This window comes from Phaethon aethereus, assembly GCF_964289735.1.
Source record: "Phaethon aethereus genome assembly, chromosome: 18".
Classification (NCBI taxonomy): domain Eukaryota; kingdom Metazoa; phylum Chordata; class Aves; order Phaethontiformes; family Phaethontidae; genus Phaethon; species Phaethon aethereus.
Window position 1 is genome coordinate 6,823,607 of NC_138594.1, and position 16,377 is coordinate 6,839,983.

At 42.9% G+C, this 16,377-nt stretch overlaps 1 protein-coding gene across 2 annotated transcripts in view; it reads right to left on the reverse strand.

Moving 5' to 3' along the window:
- The window catches only part of TMEM94 (transmembrane protein 94), a gene marked incomplete at both ends in the record, with an annotated part of 36,398 nt that overhangs the window by 8,434 nt on the left and 11,587 nt on the right, over nucleotides 1–16,377 (reverse strand). Inside the window, 13 exons of one of the 2 annotated variants that reach the window (XM_082008138.1) lie at nucleotides 149–287; nucleotides 484–662; nucleotides 1,877–2,094; nucleotides 3,263–3,365; nucleotides 6,600–6,773; nucleotides 7,489–7,804; nucleotides 7,975–8,184; nucleotides 8,435–8,599; nucleotides 9,207–9,311; nucleotides 11,145–11,201; nucleotides 14,928–15,044; nucleotides 15,585–15,671; nucleotides 15,985–16,087. In XM_082008138.1, coding sequence (XP_081864264.1) covers nucleotides 149–287; nucleotides 484–662; nucleotides 1,877–2,094; nucleotides 3,263–3,365; nucleotides 6,600–6,773; nucleotides 7,489–7,804; nucleotides 7,975–8,184; nucleotides 8,435–8,599; nucleotides 9,207–9,311; nucleotides 11,145–11,201; nucleotides 14,928–15,044; nucleotides 15,585–15,671; nucleotides 15,985–16,087 — 1,973 coding nt within the window. Of the gene's footprint in view, nucleotides 1–148; nucleotides 288–483; nucleotides 666–1,876; nucleotides 2,095–3,262; nucleotides 3,366–6,599; nucleotides 6,774–7,488; nucleotides 7,805–7,974; nucleotides 8,185–8,434; nucleotides 8,600–9,206; nucleotides 9,312–11,144; nucleotides 11,202–14,927; nucleotides 15,045–15,584; nucleotides 15,672–15,984; nucleotides 16,088–16,377 lie in introns of both variants that reach the window. The other variant, XM_082008137.1, reaches the window with a different exon arrangement.

The window sequence follows — 16,377 nt, forward strand, 5'->3', positions numbered from 1 at the left end:
ACACACCCCCACACACGCACCCCTCAGGCCCATCCAAAGCTCTGAAGGATCAGGTATCTGGTGAGGACACAGGAACCTATGAATGGGTTTAAAAGAACCATCCAGGAAATACGTGGCATTCGAAGTGGCTTAGGTGCAGTTCTCTCACCCTGATGTAGGTCATCATGCAGAGAGCCAGCATGGCTGGGGCTAGAGGGAGGGATCTCTGAGCCAGGCACATCACCATTAGGTGTTAAAGATATGTGGCAATTCCAGCCAGTCTCAAGACCCATTTTCTCAGCAAACACCTGTAAGCAGACAAAAGATTTCAGTTTAGCTATCCAGGCCAGAGTATTGCAGACCAATGCCATATTGGAGTGTAGGTACTTTCTGGACCCATTAACTAGCTGAATCAGATTAACCTTAGATTGCACTGGAGCTAAACTCTCCAGTCGGACAACCAGGGGACATGCAAGTTCAGGGGGTTCAGCAAAGACAGCTTACCTTGCTTTTGAGCTCATCTTCCAGGGAGAAGTAGACAAAACGAATGCAGGCATTGACCAATCCATCAATGAGGCGGACAATGTCAAGACGGGCCTGATACTGAGATGAGACCATTCCCATGAAGATCTGTCCGCTCAGAGCCTGGATACAGTCCTCCTTCTCCATCACTTCCCCAATCCCTTCTTCAGGCATGCAAACAACACGCAATCACATTGAGACACAAGGGGCCACATGTGCATCAGACAAAGTACACGCAGTGGGAGAAGCCACCAAGGTAACACCCAGGTACACAGTACCCAGATACACAGGAACATGCAGATACACACAGACAGAAGGAAAGATGAAGACATCCATTTGTCCCAGCATACCCAATCACAGAAGCAGTTTGAGGACACCCCCACATACATGACCAAGAACACAAGTGTAAAACAGAAAGGAAAAAGACAAAGCAGGAGACGGGGATCAGTCACAAGGAATTGGGGCAGAAAGGTCAAGGATATATGCTGCATAATGTTCATGTGTGCATTTCAAATACATCATGCTGTGCTTAAACAACATGGCGAATCTGGCTGAGGCAGAGGGGCATCAGAGTATGAGGGGCTGATGCAAAAGAACCAGGTCATGTTCCTTCCAGTGACATTGCAGACACTCCCAAAGAGCCTGCAAAGGCTCTTTGACAGGGTTCCTTCACCATCACCAGATCAGCCTGTGGTGACTGGGAGCTGGATGCAGCATGAGGAACAAAATAATAAAACACTTCACAGTTACAAAGCTTGTCACTGGTGGGACTGAAAAGTGTTTTGAAAACACTCAGTCACAACTGCCTCACAGCTGTTGGAAACACCATTATTCACATTTTACAGAATGGGAGACTGAGGCAGAAAGAGATTAAGGCCGGTTTTCCAAAAAAGTGTCCTGGAATTATGTAATGGTACGTGCTTATTTCTCAGTTTCTATTGCTGTTCTGGAGAAGATGTACCAGTGGGAATCAGTTCCTTCAGCATAGCAACAAAATCCATCAAGGGAGAATAGCTACATACCACCATACATTGAATTCCTTTGAAAAACCCAACATAGGTGATTTCCATAAAGTTAGACAAATAGCAAAGTATCGAAACACCCAGAAGTCTTGACTCTCAGTTGCCTGCTTTAAGAAACAGACTTCCCACAAGTAGAAGAATTTCTCTGCAAGCTTCAATAACTTAACTAGGAACATACCTACCAGCTGCCACATCATTACTTGCTCTGGAAATGCATCTAGTTCAGAAACACTTAGTTCTCAATTTCTATCTCCTACTCTGAATAACAATGTTCTTACAGCTCTAGACTGATCAGAAAGCAAGCACCTGGCCCAGCAGCAGACCTTATTATAGACAGCTCAGAAGACACATACCATCTGAGCTCCAGCTATTCCTCCGACTGCTGTGTTTGATGGGGGTTGTCCCAGGGAGATCACAGCATGTGAAGATAGCACTCTGCCCGGGAACCTGCACCAGTTCTATGCACTTGCCATTGAGCTGGGAGGACAAGGCACAATGCATTGGCTTGTATGCAAAGGCAGAACAGTATCCTGAGAGGCAGGCTCGCTGGTAGAAATCTAACACCTTCTTCCTATGTGGAAGAAACAAAAAACAAAGTTAGCAGAAACGTGCCGCATTTCTGACAACAAACACTGTAGTTCAATGTAGAAATCACCAGTTGGGCATTTGGAAAAATGTATTCCCTGAGGAGTGGTCAAGAGACTCTGAAAAAAACTTTCCTTACTGTTTCTGCATTCTCTAAGCTGCAGGCACTACAGGGCAACAAAAACACACACTCCTGCAGCGGCAGTGGTGAACAGTTCTGTTTGCTCATCAGATAGATTGATGAGTAGGAACACAGTACTCTTTGAATACACTTATTAATATAATATGCTCTATATGGCTGCCAGATGACTCCAAGGAAGTTCACTGCACGACAGCAAAAGCTTAACTCATCAGAGAGAATTTATCTGTAGGGAGATAAACACCAAGGAAGGAACTTACAACTCTGACAACAGTATCTATGGCAGGGATAGTTACAGTAACATGATTTTTTCCTATCCCCTTTCAGAGTTTCAGTCCCAGGAGCTGTATGTGAAGTCTCCATTTAGTCAATATTCAGTCACTGGAACAGTGTAAAGTTCCTTCTCTATGTTGAACTCACAAAGGTAACAAATTAGACTATACATGGGATTTTTCATTGGCTTCTAAGATGATAAATATTCCAAAAAGGACCAGTGGGAGTTTCTTACACCTGAGGATAAGCAGACTTAGAAAAACAATGTGCTGCTATTCAATGAAACTAAACATTACTGGTCTGCTCTCCTAGCAGAACAGAAAATTTAACTCAGATGAAAGTGCAACAGACACTGTCGATACTTCAGCAGGACTAAAAGGGTGTGATACATTGTGGTGGACTGGTTTGAAGCTGTCAACAGCAGGCAGAATCGATCACTTTGCATTTCATGTAAGATAAGGCATTTGTCTTGAACAACAAAAAAAATTCTCTGCCACCAGCATAAGACCTGATCAGCTTAGTCTTGCAGTCCAACATATTGTTTGTTCTTATTTAATCTCTTACACTACTATAATTATAACAATTTATTATAAGCAGAGACTGCTCGTGTTCCTAACCTACTTGAAACTTCTATTAAATAACTTAACAAGAATCAGTAAATGGAATTTTAACAAAGAATGACCAGGTTCCCTCTGCAATTTATCTGCAGGTCCTGAATGCACCGAACGACAAAGTTGCCCACCTGTCAGAGCCAGAGAGAGGGTAGATATCAGTACCATCCCAAAAGTCTGTGCAGGCCTCGAGGATGATGTCAGCTGTCCCATGAGAAAACATCTGCTCAGTGCCTGAAGAGTAGAACAACGAGTCAGCATCACACATAGAGGCTCCCAGGAAAGGGATATCATACCAACTGCTCCCTTATTTGTTAAAAGAGAGTGTTCCCGCAAACTGCCTTGATGCACCCCAGATATCCCCTTTCCTCTGTTTAAAGTCTGCAGTCTCCATCAAGGAATTATTCAAGACTGGATGATTTGTATTCATCTGCTATTTGTCTAACAGTGAGTTCAAACAAGGCTGTGATAAAATGTGAGCCACGTAGTCAGCTCCTATTCTCCCCTTACACTGTGTAACAATCCCGCTCCTACTGAAAGTGCGATAATACCTTTTTTCTGTATCCAACAGAACAGAAGAAAAGATATTCCTGCGTGCCTCTTCTTATGCAACTACATGCACCAGTGATGAGCCTATGGGGATCAGTCTCTGCCTACACTGGAAAGTGCATTCAAAAGTGCCAGCAGTGGATCTAAGGGGTAAGATCTATTCTTGAATAACTTCCATTCAAGCAGCAGAAGATCATTTAACAGTGTGACGCATTAGATAGCAGCCTGTTTCACAAAGGGTCCTGAAAACGTGTTAAATCAGGATGGGTCAAAAGTTCAACACAACAAAGTCTAAAAAACTAACTCATGTTGTGATCAGGGGAGAAATGAAAATGAATGGACACCATCGTTTGTCCTGCTATTTTTCCCCCTACTACTTTACCCTTTAAGACAGACTTAAAATCTTTCATTCCTTCTTGTAGCCAGGGGTGTTAAAAAGTGTTTCCCAAAGGTGCATGATGTCACTTGTCCGATGCACGTCCCCGGCACAGGACACAAGTTAAACGATGCAGGGCTGCCTCCCCATCCACACTTTCTGCTCCTTCTCATTAGTGCTGATGCATTAACATTGCATGCACGTAGACTTCACTGTCTAGGGTCCCTCCTCCAGCTGCTCTGTGACTTTGCCTCCAACAGCTTCAAAGTAGTTCTAATGAAAAAAACATCACAGCCAAGAAAAATGAGCCCAAAGGCTTCTTGCAGGCATTATTGCTGATTGCAAATGCTCACACTAGCTGGTGAAATCAAGAGACAAGAATATCCACTCGCACAAACCAGGCAGGGACCTTCAGGAACACCAGAGGATTTTCGAAAACATAGCAGCTCTCTGCTTTCTGCTATAAATAGTCATCACACGCCAAGTTTATCAGCATAACAAACCTCCAAGACGAATAGGAGCTGTGTGTGAAAGAAGGAGCCTGTTTCAGGGACACAAAGGAGTGCTTGTGCAGAGCTCTGGTTAATTTTATTGTATAAACACCTAATCCTTCCCACCTTGCTCCTACAGTCAGATAGTCCTTGCTAGGAAAGAGAGAACAAGAGTTTTTTCTTGATTTGTGCAAAACCTACGCTCTGGACACAGAGCAAGAGCTTGCAGATGGCCACACACACACATACCTATGTTCATGCCTGACAGCAACTGCAATCCATTTCCCATTCAGTATCATCAGCATCCCACACAACAGTCCTTCTAAGGGGTAAATGACAGTGACAGCACACACTATACACTGGAAGTTCATTCAGCTGTCATTGCCAGCAAAGTGAGCTCAGCGTCTTCCCTTCCTAAGTCATGAACTTGAAGGCCAGCATTACTCTGGCACAAGGGAGAAAACTACTGAATAGGACAGGGAGTATGATTAGCCATTCACGACTGCTGGGACTCATTAGGAAGAACGAAGCTGCTAGAGCTGAGACAGTGAGACAGTGCAAAAGGAATCTAAGAGCGCAGCTATAGGAAGGGAAGAGAGGGATGGTGTCAAGCTATTTTACTCCACTGAAGATGCCAGTGAGCCCCTCATTTCCATGTCGTTATGGATTTGGGATGAACACTGCCAGATGGCGAGACACATATTCCAATGAAATAGCAAGTGAACATACAGATAAGCTACCTCTTATTTCTGCTACAGCTGTAGAATTTATTCCGTATCTCCCTTTGACTTCAGCACATCATGGGAGTGGGTGGATTCAAAGATTTATTCAAGATGTTATCAAGAGAAGTTAGTTATGATCATCTGGTCTGAGTCTTCTGCATAAACAGAGCCATTTGATTTCACCTAATATTATCTGCATAATCCATTATTTCTGGTTGTACGCATTTTAGAAAGTTTCAAGGGACAAGACTATCATGTGAGAGGTGTTCCAATGGTTAACTAACCCCTCTGGCAAAATTCCTCTTAGAATTTACTCTAGACAGCATAATCCAGCTCACACATGTATTCGTCTGAGCTCCAGCCTCTAAACTAAACCATTTAAAAATGAGGATAAGGAGTTGAAATGAGGCAACATTAAAGGTTTTTCCCTACACTAAGAATCTCAGCATCAGAAAAATTCTTGCTCACAAAGGCAGGATAGCAGCAATGAGGACAAATGAAAAAGCTCCTCCCCAGATTAAGATACAAATTTAAGAAGAATTAGTCAAGAGAAAGGTTTACCTGGTAAATCTATGACTAGCATAATAATCATATTTCAGATTCAATATTAAACATATGCCAACTCCAGAGAGCCAAGTTCAGTCAATTTAAGGTATTAGGAAGAGACTAAGAGCTCTGACAGGCAAGTTGTTAAATCCTGCTTAGGTGCTGTATGACCTCACGGTGCCCAGCTGTATGTCCTTTTCATCCTAGGCCATTCCTATTAGAATAGGAAGGAGTAGGAGTGGAGAAGTCAGCATGGCTTCAAGTGTTGTATTCATGGTCACTGTGAGTTTGCACAGGATTTCTGTGATTTCTTATTAGTAAGCAATATAGAAATAGAGTATGCAATATAATATACTATACAACTCCCTCAGATAATGATTTATGATTTGGATTATCAGAAGGCTAAGCATCACTAGCTAAAACCATGAGCAATATTCAACTCTACGCAGTATCAGTTTCACCACCATAACGAAGTCTATTCAAAATCCAGTTAAAAAACCCACCTTGTTCTGCACTGCCATTTGGTCCCAGAAAACAGGTTTACTATGTGCTAAGATAATTTTTTTTAATTATTTATCTTGGAGTAAGCCAGCGCTGGGAAGAACTCCCTCCTTCAGTATGTCATAGCACTGATCACTAGGATTGCTTGAGCTTCTCTGTACTGGCCATAGGCAGAGCAAGGCTGTCAACCCACAGTGACTCTAGACTGTTCCAGTCTGACATTTTCAAGACTGTGAAAATCCTCCCATCCCAAATGGATACCCAAAGAAAGGGGCAGCCTTACTGGTACTGGTGTCTCTCACGAACAGGTTAATCATGTGGCTCAGGGGTGGTCTCCTCTTGGTGATCGATGAAAGCTTTCCCAGGATTGTTTCTTTAACCATCTCATCACTTGGCAAGCGGTACAAGGCCAAATAGTTCTCCTGCTTGAAAAGATCTTTAGCACCTGGTGTGAAACCTGAAACATGAACATAAGGAGGAGAAAAATTAGGCTCTAACCAAAGCAGAAGAAAGGTCCCCTCTCCTGCTTCTATGCCACCCACTTTGCTGCGCTCATTGTGACATCTCCCCGGCAACAGGCAGGTGAGCTGTGCTCACTGTGCCTTTACACCAAGATGGCTTAGGATCTGTGATGAAAAATATTCAGAAGGACTAGATATTTCCGGTTCAGCATGAACTGTGACACTGAAGGACAAGAAGTGAGTTCAAGAGCTTCCAGATTTTAATCCTAGTGTTGCCTCTAATCTCCTACCTCCACTATGCCTCGGTTTTCCCATCTATAAAATGAGCCTGAGGTACTTGACATAATTTATACCCAAACTCCCGGTAAAGCATTACCGTAAAGACAGGGCAGCTATCCGTCCATTAGCAGCTATTCTTTATCTCCTGATGAGATTTGGCAGACTCAAACCAGAAGAATACCAAGGCTAGCCAGACCTGGCTGGCAATATCCTTGATGACATTTTTTCCTTTGATAGTGTCTACAATGTCAGAACTTGCCAAAAGCAATCTCTTTAATAGACTCTTTTGGCAACCGAACAACAAGAGTCAGGTCTGTAATTTCACCTTCTCAGCAACCAGGACTAGGGAAATATTTTTTTGTGCTCTCTAATGATTCAGTGCCTATTGACAGCTCTGATTTCTCTGTGTCCGCTCATGCAATTTCTCCTTACCTATTAGCCTGGCAAGCTCACAGAGGCCCCAGGGCACGTGGACAGGCAGCACAGCATTGTGAGTTTCCTGGAGGGCAATGTTGCAGAGGTGGTCAGAGAAACGGCACAGACGCTCTGTCACACTGGCATTGCAAAGATTGAGCAGCACGTTCAGGCCCAGAGGCTTGAGGGAATTCAAGTGCATCTGCCAGTTAGAGTCATCAAACTGGATGCAGGAAGGATTCTGCTGGTCTTGGGACAGGCTAAGCATCTCAAGGTGGTAGTCACACACAAAGTCTTCAGCCTCACAAGCCAACACCTCACTGTCACCAACAACCTGGTGCAATAGACAGGAAAATTCTAATCAGTTACAATGAATACAGCTTGATTCCCTAGAATCCCGCAGGGAATTCCCAATTAAATTCCCAAAAGGGGAGACTCTACAGGTTTAAGTCTGTCTTATAGCTCCACAAAAGACTAATTGTGTATCCCTTCAGTATATCTTACCTGACTGTGTTCCTCCTCTCCACCCTCCGTGTCCTTGCTAAAACTCACATTGGACCCAGAGGGATGCTTGCTTCTGCTGTTTGGCTTTCGGTGGGCATGGGCATCAGGAGCCTTTGGAGGGTCACTAGACCAGTTGCTCCTCTCTTGCTCATTGGTCATGTGAACTGTGTCTGCCAGGGGGCCCGAGAGCAAAGCATCTCTTTCCTGGGGCTGCAAGAGACCAACAAAATGAACAGTGGTGATTCAGTGGGTGAACATGAGCCACTACTGATTCACCTGCTGCTTTAGGACTCCTGTAGAAGAGGATTTCATCCTTGCTGCTTCTTTATCTTTTAAGCAAAAAATTATGGCACAGGACTTCTCTACAACCAAAAGGCCCCCTTTGTACTACCACGATGTGCATGTCAGTCAAATTATGCTTAGACCCAACATACTACATTATGGATTACATATCCCTCACCTCGTCTTCCATCTCAGGATGGCAGAAGGACCGTGTAGAGAGCTCATCAGTCAGATCTTCATGGCTATCATGAGGTGGTTCCACCTTCCCACTGAAGAACAGAACAGTCTCTGGGCTGGGGTTTGGCCAGGAAAGAATCCCCTGCTTGTCTACACAGCAGAGCACCTAGAACATCCCACAACACCCCCAAGAAAGCAAATCTCAGTGAAAATATGTCTCAGTGTTCATACACAGTTGTAAATATCGCAAGTTTAATAAACACATGGGAGGATAGACAAGTCTCTCCTGCGCCAACCTTATGTCTTAAGAAACTGCACCTAATAACCCTCCAAGAAATCCAAGAATTCCTTGCTTTAGCAGGATTGATGGGTTGTTTAACATTAATCTTATCTCAGGATATTACAAAACTAGGGATGAAGGCCACAGGAAGGAAGCAACTACTGAGCTTATTTCACTAGCTAGTACCTTATCAGGACCCAAACCAGTTGGTTCTTGAAGAGGAGCCAAGAAGGTTATGGGACCAGCTGCAAAATACAGACACCCTGTTAGACGCCACTGAGTATCTCTAGCCATTGCTTTAGCTTGTAAATGTGCTGCTTGGACAAGACAAGACAGTTATAAACTCTTCTATAAAGACAGGTGCCTGAAGGGTTTCTAATTCCAGCACAGTGAACTGATTGCTAATAGTCTATGCTCAGGGAAGGACAACAGGAACGATGCAAATGAAGCATCCACGTAGGGGTTCTCCTTCTGACAACCGAGCAATACTCACAGTGACAGATCCCAGACTATGGAGCAAGCTGGAGGTGAAGCTCAGAGTTGGGGATTTGCCTTTTAAAACACAGAGGAAGTGGCTCCAGATACAGCGTATCATTTCCTGCCAAGGGAATCAGAGGACATCAGCCAATTAAAGACTCATTCAGTGAAAGATGAGGGGAGAGAAGGAAAAAAGGGAATATGACATTACCTGCTTTCAGGTTCAACACAGTGATACACTGTGAGATAAACATCAGTCTCTGTGGGAACCTGTTAACCGATACGGTGCTGAAGTTCTCAAGGGAAAGGCATTTCTTCCCCCTTCCAGAGTATGCTAACAGACAGTCTGATTGCTGAATTGAGAATTCACCAAAACTACCTTTATCTAGCCAAAAACACAGGAAAGATTTCTGAAGTGATTTCATTTGGGGTGAACCAGTTATTACCTCTTAGTATTTTTCCTAAAGTAATTGTCAACCTTTGGAGTATAGAGTTTGAGGCCTCAAGCTTATGATCGCATTGCTGCAAATTGGGTAAATGGAGTCACTGTGGTGAGGTGACTTGCCCAAGGTTACTTACTGAGGCAGTGACAATGTTGGAAATAAAGCCAAGGTGCCCTGACTACTCCATCATTACAAATTAATTGTAATCAACATGGATATAAACTGAAAGAAGGGGATATTTTGCAAAAGTAAAATGTCAAGTTTGCACCCATCATCTTCCACACAAAAATGTTTCAGAGGGAGTCTGGATGGCAGCAATCAATCCAAGCACAAGAGCTGTATGTTTTCCACTGTGCACTCCTAAAGCCAGCAAAACCAGGTTTGCATACAGGGTTCTTTTGCTGCTTTTAGCTGTTGCTCTGGAACGCTGTCACTGCAGAGCACTTCCCCAAAAGCTCCTTAGGTCAAGTTCCTTAGACACTAAGGGTTAGTACAGCCATAAGCTCAAATGCAAAACAATCATGAGCTATCACCAGGAAGAAAAAAAGTTCTTCTTTAAACCAGCAAAAATGTTACACAGGTACAAAAGGAAAGAAACAAATCTTTTCAACACGGAAGGTTGGTTCAAATCACTCCCATTTAACACCTGAAAAACATCTCAGCTAAATGATGAACTGGCACAGAAAGACAACAAAATATTCAGCAAAGGAAGCATGGGCTTCACACACACACGTGTGTGTGATTGGGAGCAAGAGATATTAATTGATTCTTGTAATATCTAGGGATTTTTAATCACTCCTGGAGTCCATCTGCCTCCTTATGGAAAGAGGAACCTTAATGTCAGATTAGACAGAAAAGTGTCTTTCCTCTACCCACCTGTTTAATCTGGATGATGCAATTTATAGAGTGGCCAGATGTAGTTCCTCCCCCAGAAAAAGGTTTTCTGAATGTTTATTTGCCCCAGCTTTGGAAGCACTGGTAATGGGCTTAAGTTTATTAAGGAGCCTATGAAACAGGATCAGACTTCTAGCCTGAATATCCCATGCTCCACTCTTCACATTTGGTCTTGGTGCTGACTGCCATCCCCTCTGTTCTTTAGTTTTGGCTTGAAGAAGGAGTTTTTTCTGGTACAAGCAAAATACTTGCATTCTTTCTGACACACACTATAAAAAGTTTATTTTACTCCTGCAACAGGAGGACTTGAAAAAGGTACTTTCTTCAGGACAGAAAAAGTTGATTTCAAACCATTTGCAATATCCAGAAAAGCACAAGTGGACTCAGTATCAAAGTCACCTCAATCTCTGGTAAGCAGAGCAGCATTTACATGGGAAGGTGCAGGGGAAAGACATGCAACCTGCATGCATAGCAAATTAAAGCAGCAAATGAGTGACAATGGACAACTCACACAAGTAAAAAGGATCTAGGAACAAGCAGGAGATGAGCAAGGAAGGGAAAGGATACCATGAAGTTCTGCAGTGAAGACGGAAGAAAACAATTCATAATAATAGTACCTGAGAAGATACCATCTCTGTGTAGCTGCTGAGAGTGTCCTCTGAAAACTTAGCAAGCTGCAGCAAGAGAAGAGACCAGTTACTATAATTGTGCTCAGAAATGTGTCATGAGGAACGTCCTTCCCTAAACACTGCTCCTTTAGAGAGAAAAAAGCAGGAGTCCTGCTCTGTGGGAATTGCCATACCAAGGCAGACCAATAATTCATCAAAGCAATTAAGTCTTTAATGGCCCATGTCTTTATCGACTTGTGAAGCACAGTCAAAGTGCTTGGTGCTGTACATTACAGAAGAACACGTAGTCATTACCTAAATGTCTGCAGAGAAAATAATTGCAATTAAACCCAGAGAAGGCTCTTTCTGGATGGTTATTTTTAGATAGAAAGAGCCAGGATTGACCAATCTGTTTTTAAGCTATATGGGTCAGTTAAAAGAAGGGAGCTAGAAAAGTGGTTGTAAAAGCAGGTGCCTGGCACACAATGGACACAGAGAAATGAGGTGATGTGAATGGGATGTGAATAGGAAATGAAAAGAAATTATAGCAGGACACTACAATGGGGCTATTGGAATTACACTGAGATTAACGCAAAATTTGTGCATCCAGCACAAAGGAATTCCACAGCAGATGTAATTTTGAAAAATAGTTTAAATTTAAGCATATTCATAAGCATGAGTGAATATGGCAATTACACCCCAAATAATAATGCATATAACCGGCACTTCAAAAAGGATCAGTTTAACAAAGCTGAAAAAAGGCAAAACAAATTTGTCAGAAATAATTTAAACTGAAAATTATGAAGGATAGTTAGGAACTGTTTAACAATATTTATTAAAATTTTAAAAAGCAAGAATCCCATAGTAAAAATAAAAGAGCCCAGTTTTGAGTGGAAGTGAAAATAGAAGTAAAAATTAACATAAAATAAGAAAAAGTATACCAGTAGGTAATTAACACCAGTCCACTGCTTGATGTATGAACTTTCAAATGATACTGCAGGCAAAGCAGATGTGTTAAATAAATATTGCTATTCCTTATTCAGTGACATAATCATACCATATGATAACTATGAAATATTTTCCATTCTAACACTAGCTACTGAAAGTAAATATGTTTAAATTAGCAGATCTGGACAACTTTCTGACTGTTACTCCTGATTTTGCACAAAGCTTGAAGCATGGATTAAGTACCAGTGCAATGGAAGAAAGCTAATGTGGTGCAAAGCCTAAAAAGGGTAAGGAGAGCAAACCAAGTTACCACAGGACCCCAGACAGACTTTGATTTCAGACAGAATAACAGACCGGCTAATATGAGACTCAATTAAAAGAAAAGAAGTGGAATAATACAACCAGAGCCAAATACCACAAGTATATGAGTAATAAATCTCATCAAACTATTGTAGTATCTTTTTTGACAAAATTACAAATTTGACTGATAAAAGTAATGCTTTTGATGTAGATCAGTTGGTACTTTGACTTGATGCAAAATGCTTTACTGGTTTTCTAACAAAAACTAGAGTAATACTGGAGAAATAGGGCCCATATAAAATATTCTCCCAATGGAACAGAAACTGAGGAATTACTTGCAAATAGGATGTGTTACTAGCTCAAGGAGGGACAAATTCTGTGTGTTTTGTTAATAGCCTGAAAGAAAACTAAAAAAAAAAATTACTGATAGAGACTGTAAACTATACAAAGTTTGGGGCATGGTCCAATAATAAAGAGAACAGACTGTTACAGAACAATATGGACTGCTTGCTAAATAAGCAAAAACATGCATACCAACAGGCACAAAAGTAATGTTGCATACCTAGGAGTAAAAATGAAGGTTGGATTTACAGGATGAGGACTCTGTCTCAGAAAGCAGTAGATTATCAGTTGAACAAAGCCTGGACATTTAAAGCAGTGCCTAGAAGATCTAATATGATCCTTTGTTGCACTAACAAGGCAACATAGAGTAGAAAGTCCAAATTATTCTGAAATTTAGCACAAGCACAACTGTTACTGGAATATTTTGTGAGTTTTGTAGATTCACAATTCTACAGTGATCCTGAAGCACTGGGGAAAGCTAAGAGGAAAGCCAAAAGAAAGATGAGAGGGCTGGAAAATATGCTTATAGTGACTCAAGGTGCTTAAACTGTTTACTTAACCAAAGAGATGGTAAAAAGGAATGTGAGTAGCTACAACCGACCAGAAATTTGATTGACATGCTCTTAAATCTAGGAGACAAAAGTTCCAAGTTCCAGTTCCAAGGGCTGGAAATCAGAAACTACAAAAATTCCCACTAACACAGAATGCCTGTTTTTAGCAGTGAAGGTAAATAATTACTGAAACAACCTATCAAAGGCAGTACAAATGTTTTCAATCCAACAACAAATTCCTTTCTAAAAGGAATGCTGCTGTAGTCCAACTGTAGTAATGCAACTTGAGGCAGGGGCTCCTTTGTGGGGCCACTGGTTTGTGTCCTGCAGGATGTCTGACTAACCAGTCACAAGGGTCACCTATGGCCTTGAAAAACTGGGGATCAAACAGCTTGAACACAATGCGAGGGAGTAAAAGGTAGAGAAGTGCATCACACAGACCAAGTGATTGGAGAGGAAGAGGGTCTTACCTGCTACATTTGAACAGAGTAGTGAGAAGGAAGGAGTGAAATAGAGAGGCCAAGAGAAGACTGCCCTAGTCAAGGGGAAGAGTGACCAAGGCACATCACAATGGTTGTTCTGCAGCAGCAAGGATGGAGAATCATGTTTCAAATATCACAGAAAGAGCTGGCTGGACAGAGTGAGTTGCCTGGACGAGAAAAAGGAGAACACAAGGAAGGTGCAAGTATGAGCGACAGGGCAAATGGGTATGTTGAGAATGATGAAGCAGGGAAGTCAAGGAGCTCTGGCTTTTCCCAGCCAAATAGCAAGGTGTGAAGGGAAAGAGGAAAGTTCCAAAGATGGACACCAAGCAATGCTGAGAATGGGTGGGAAAGGTAAAGTGGAGAATACACTGAAAAGAGATGGTAGAAGTGCAAATGCCACTGAGAGAGGTAGCATGTATCCTCCCTCCCAGTTCACAGACAGCTTACATGTACAGCCTATAGGGAACAGACTAGAAGACACAGACCCAAGGACACAGAGGCCAAGGAAGGAGAAAGAAACTCTGTCCAAGCACAGGCATAACAGAAGTCCGCACAGAAGACAAACAGCACAGTGAATCTCACCAACACTGCCACCAGAAGAGAACAAGAGACAACCATCAGCGGATCCAGTTCAGGATCACACACCCATCAGACTACCAAGCTCCACTCCCCAAACCAGCACAACTACCAGAAATTCCTCTTATCACCTGACCCCCTGCAAAGACCCTGCCTGCAAGTGAAGCCTCAGAGTCTCAGGAAAGGGCTGTTCAGCCCACACATTAAAACAGGGGCTTGCAGAGGATCTCATGTATCACATTCCTTCTCAGTGGCTAAATGTTCCCTAGTTGTAGCCCCCACAGGGCATTTATCTCCATGTTAACTCCTCTGACAGATCATATTTAGCTGATAGAAAGCATGTGCCTTGAAGAGATGTATAGACTCACTGGAGCTTCCTTTCACTAGACAGATTGAAAAAAATTAAAACATCTGTTCAAGAAGAAGCCACACTGTGCCCCAGGGAGAGGGCATAGCTGGGACAACCAAAGATCCAACAAGCTTTTGCAACTATGTGGACACATCTGCTGAATTCACTGTGCCCACTTCACAGAGCCCTTCTCATCTCCTGCCCTTTTCTCTGCAATGGTTTGATGTGGAGAGATACCTACCAGTGAGGTGGATGAGGCCTTGCTCATCTGGGCCAAGACTCTGGCTTCTCCAAAGGCTGTAGCAAGAATCCACAGGACAGGAAAGAGCAATGGAAGGATGGGTAGGACACCATTCACCTGAAAAGAACATCTGTAATCACCAGCAAGCACAGAGACAACAAGAAGTCAGACCTCTCACATGACATCTTTTCCAGCACAGTAAGAGAACGGGTAAAAGGCAATGGCAGAAAGGAAGGAGACTGCTTGCACTGGAAGCAGTGCAAGACAGAAGCACAGGACGGGAGACACACACCCCCTTAGGGGTTTGTAATGAAGGAGGCCATGAATAGATCACACCAACCTGCAGGTGGTTTTCCTGCTGAATTTGGCATAAACTCTTACAAGTCTAAAGGCAAAGGATACCATATATATATACACACCCACACACATATACATACATACATGGCAAGTGAGAGAGAGCAAACAATGTAAAGGGCAGTCTAGGAGGAATGGCCAGGGTAGAGCTGTTGTCCTGCTCCACCGAGAGCTCCTGGATCCACCAGGCACAAGAGTGTGCATAGGATGCTGTCATAGGATGAAGCAAGTTGCTGAGGAAGGGAAGCAGCCCCAGTGGTGCTCTGAGGAGGAGGTGTAGTGGAGCTCAAAGCTCTCCTTTACCTGTAGCTGAAGAAGAGTGTACTGCCAAGAAGCAATTCCAGGAGCTTTGAAAATGAAGCGCACAGCGTTGGTGATCAGGAAGCCAGCCTACAATTCAAACAGAGATGACATTACCAGCTAACTACTAGTACTTGTAGGGAAGGAGTTTTCACTACCTTGTAACATTCTCAGCCCTGGAAAACTCTGCAAGATGTATTTGGCCTGCTGCTGCAGTTCGTTCCTCCACTCTCACTGCTAGATGGCTCAGCATCTTTGCTTGTCTGAACTACCCATGGTACACACACAGTCAGCTGCATAAGTTAGTGCCTGGCCACAATTTCCTGTTGATGGCTGCAAACTCTTCACCTTTATTGACAAAATATGGCTATATTCAACAACAAAGGCTTGAAATGAGACCTACCAGTACAATAGGGACAGCATATTTCAGCATCACTGACTGTACAGTGAATCTCTCGTTATCCAGGGCTGTCACAGGACGTGACAAAGCCATTTCCAGACACCACCTAAAAAATGAAAACAGCTTGAGATTTCAGCAACCAAGACCCTAACCCCACATTTTCCTCAGATATAAACCTCCTAGTAGACTTGATTAGAACACTGTGTTCACCCTGTGCTATGAGAGATGACCTTCAGAAGAGAAGCCAAGTTCTACAACAACAGTGTTGCACTCGCCATGGTAAATTTGCCGTACTGTTGAGCTAACTCCCCAGGTCTCCTCACCCGCTTAACAGGAAGGCTCCATCACCCCATTGTGTACTGAAACTCCAACAGGACATGCAAATATCTGTATCTC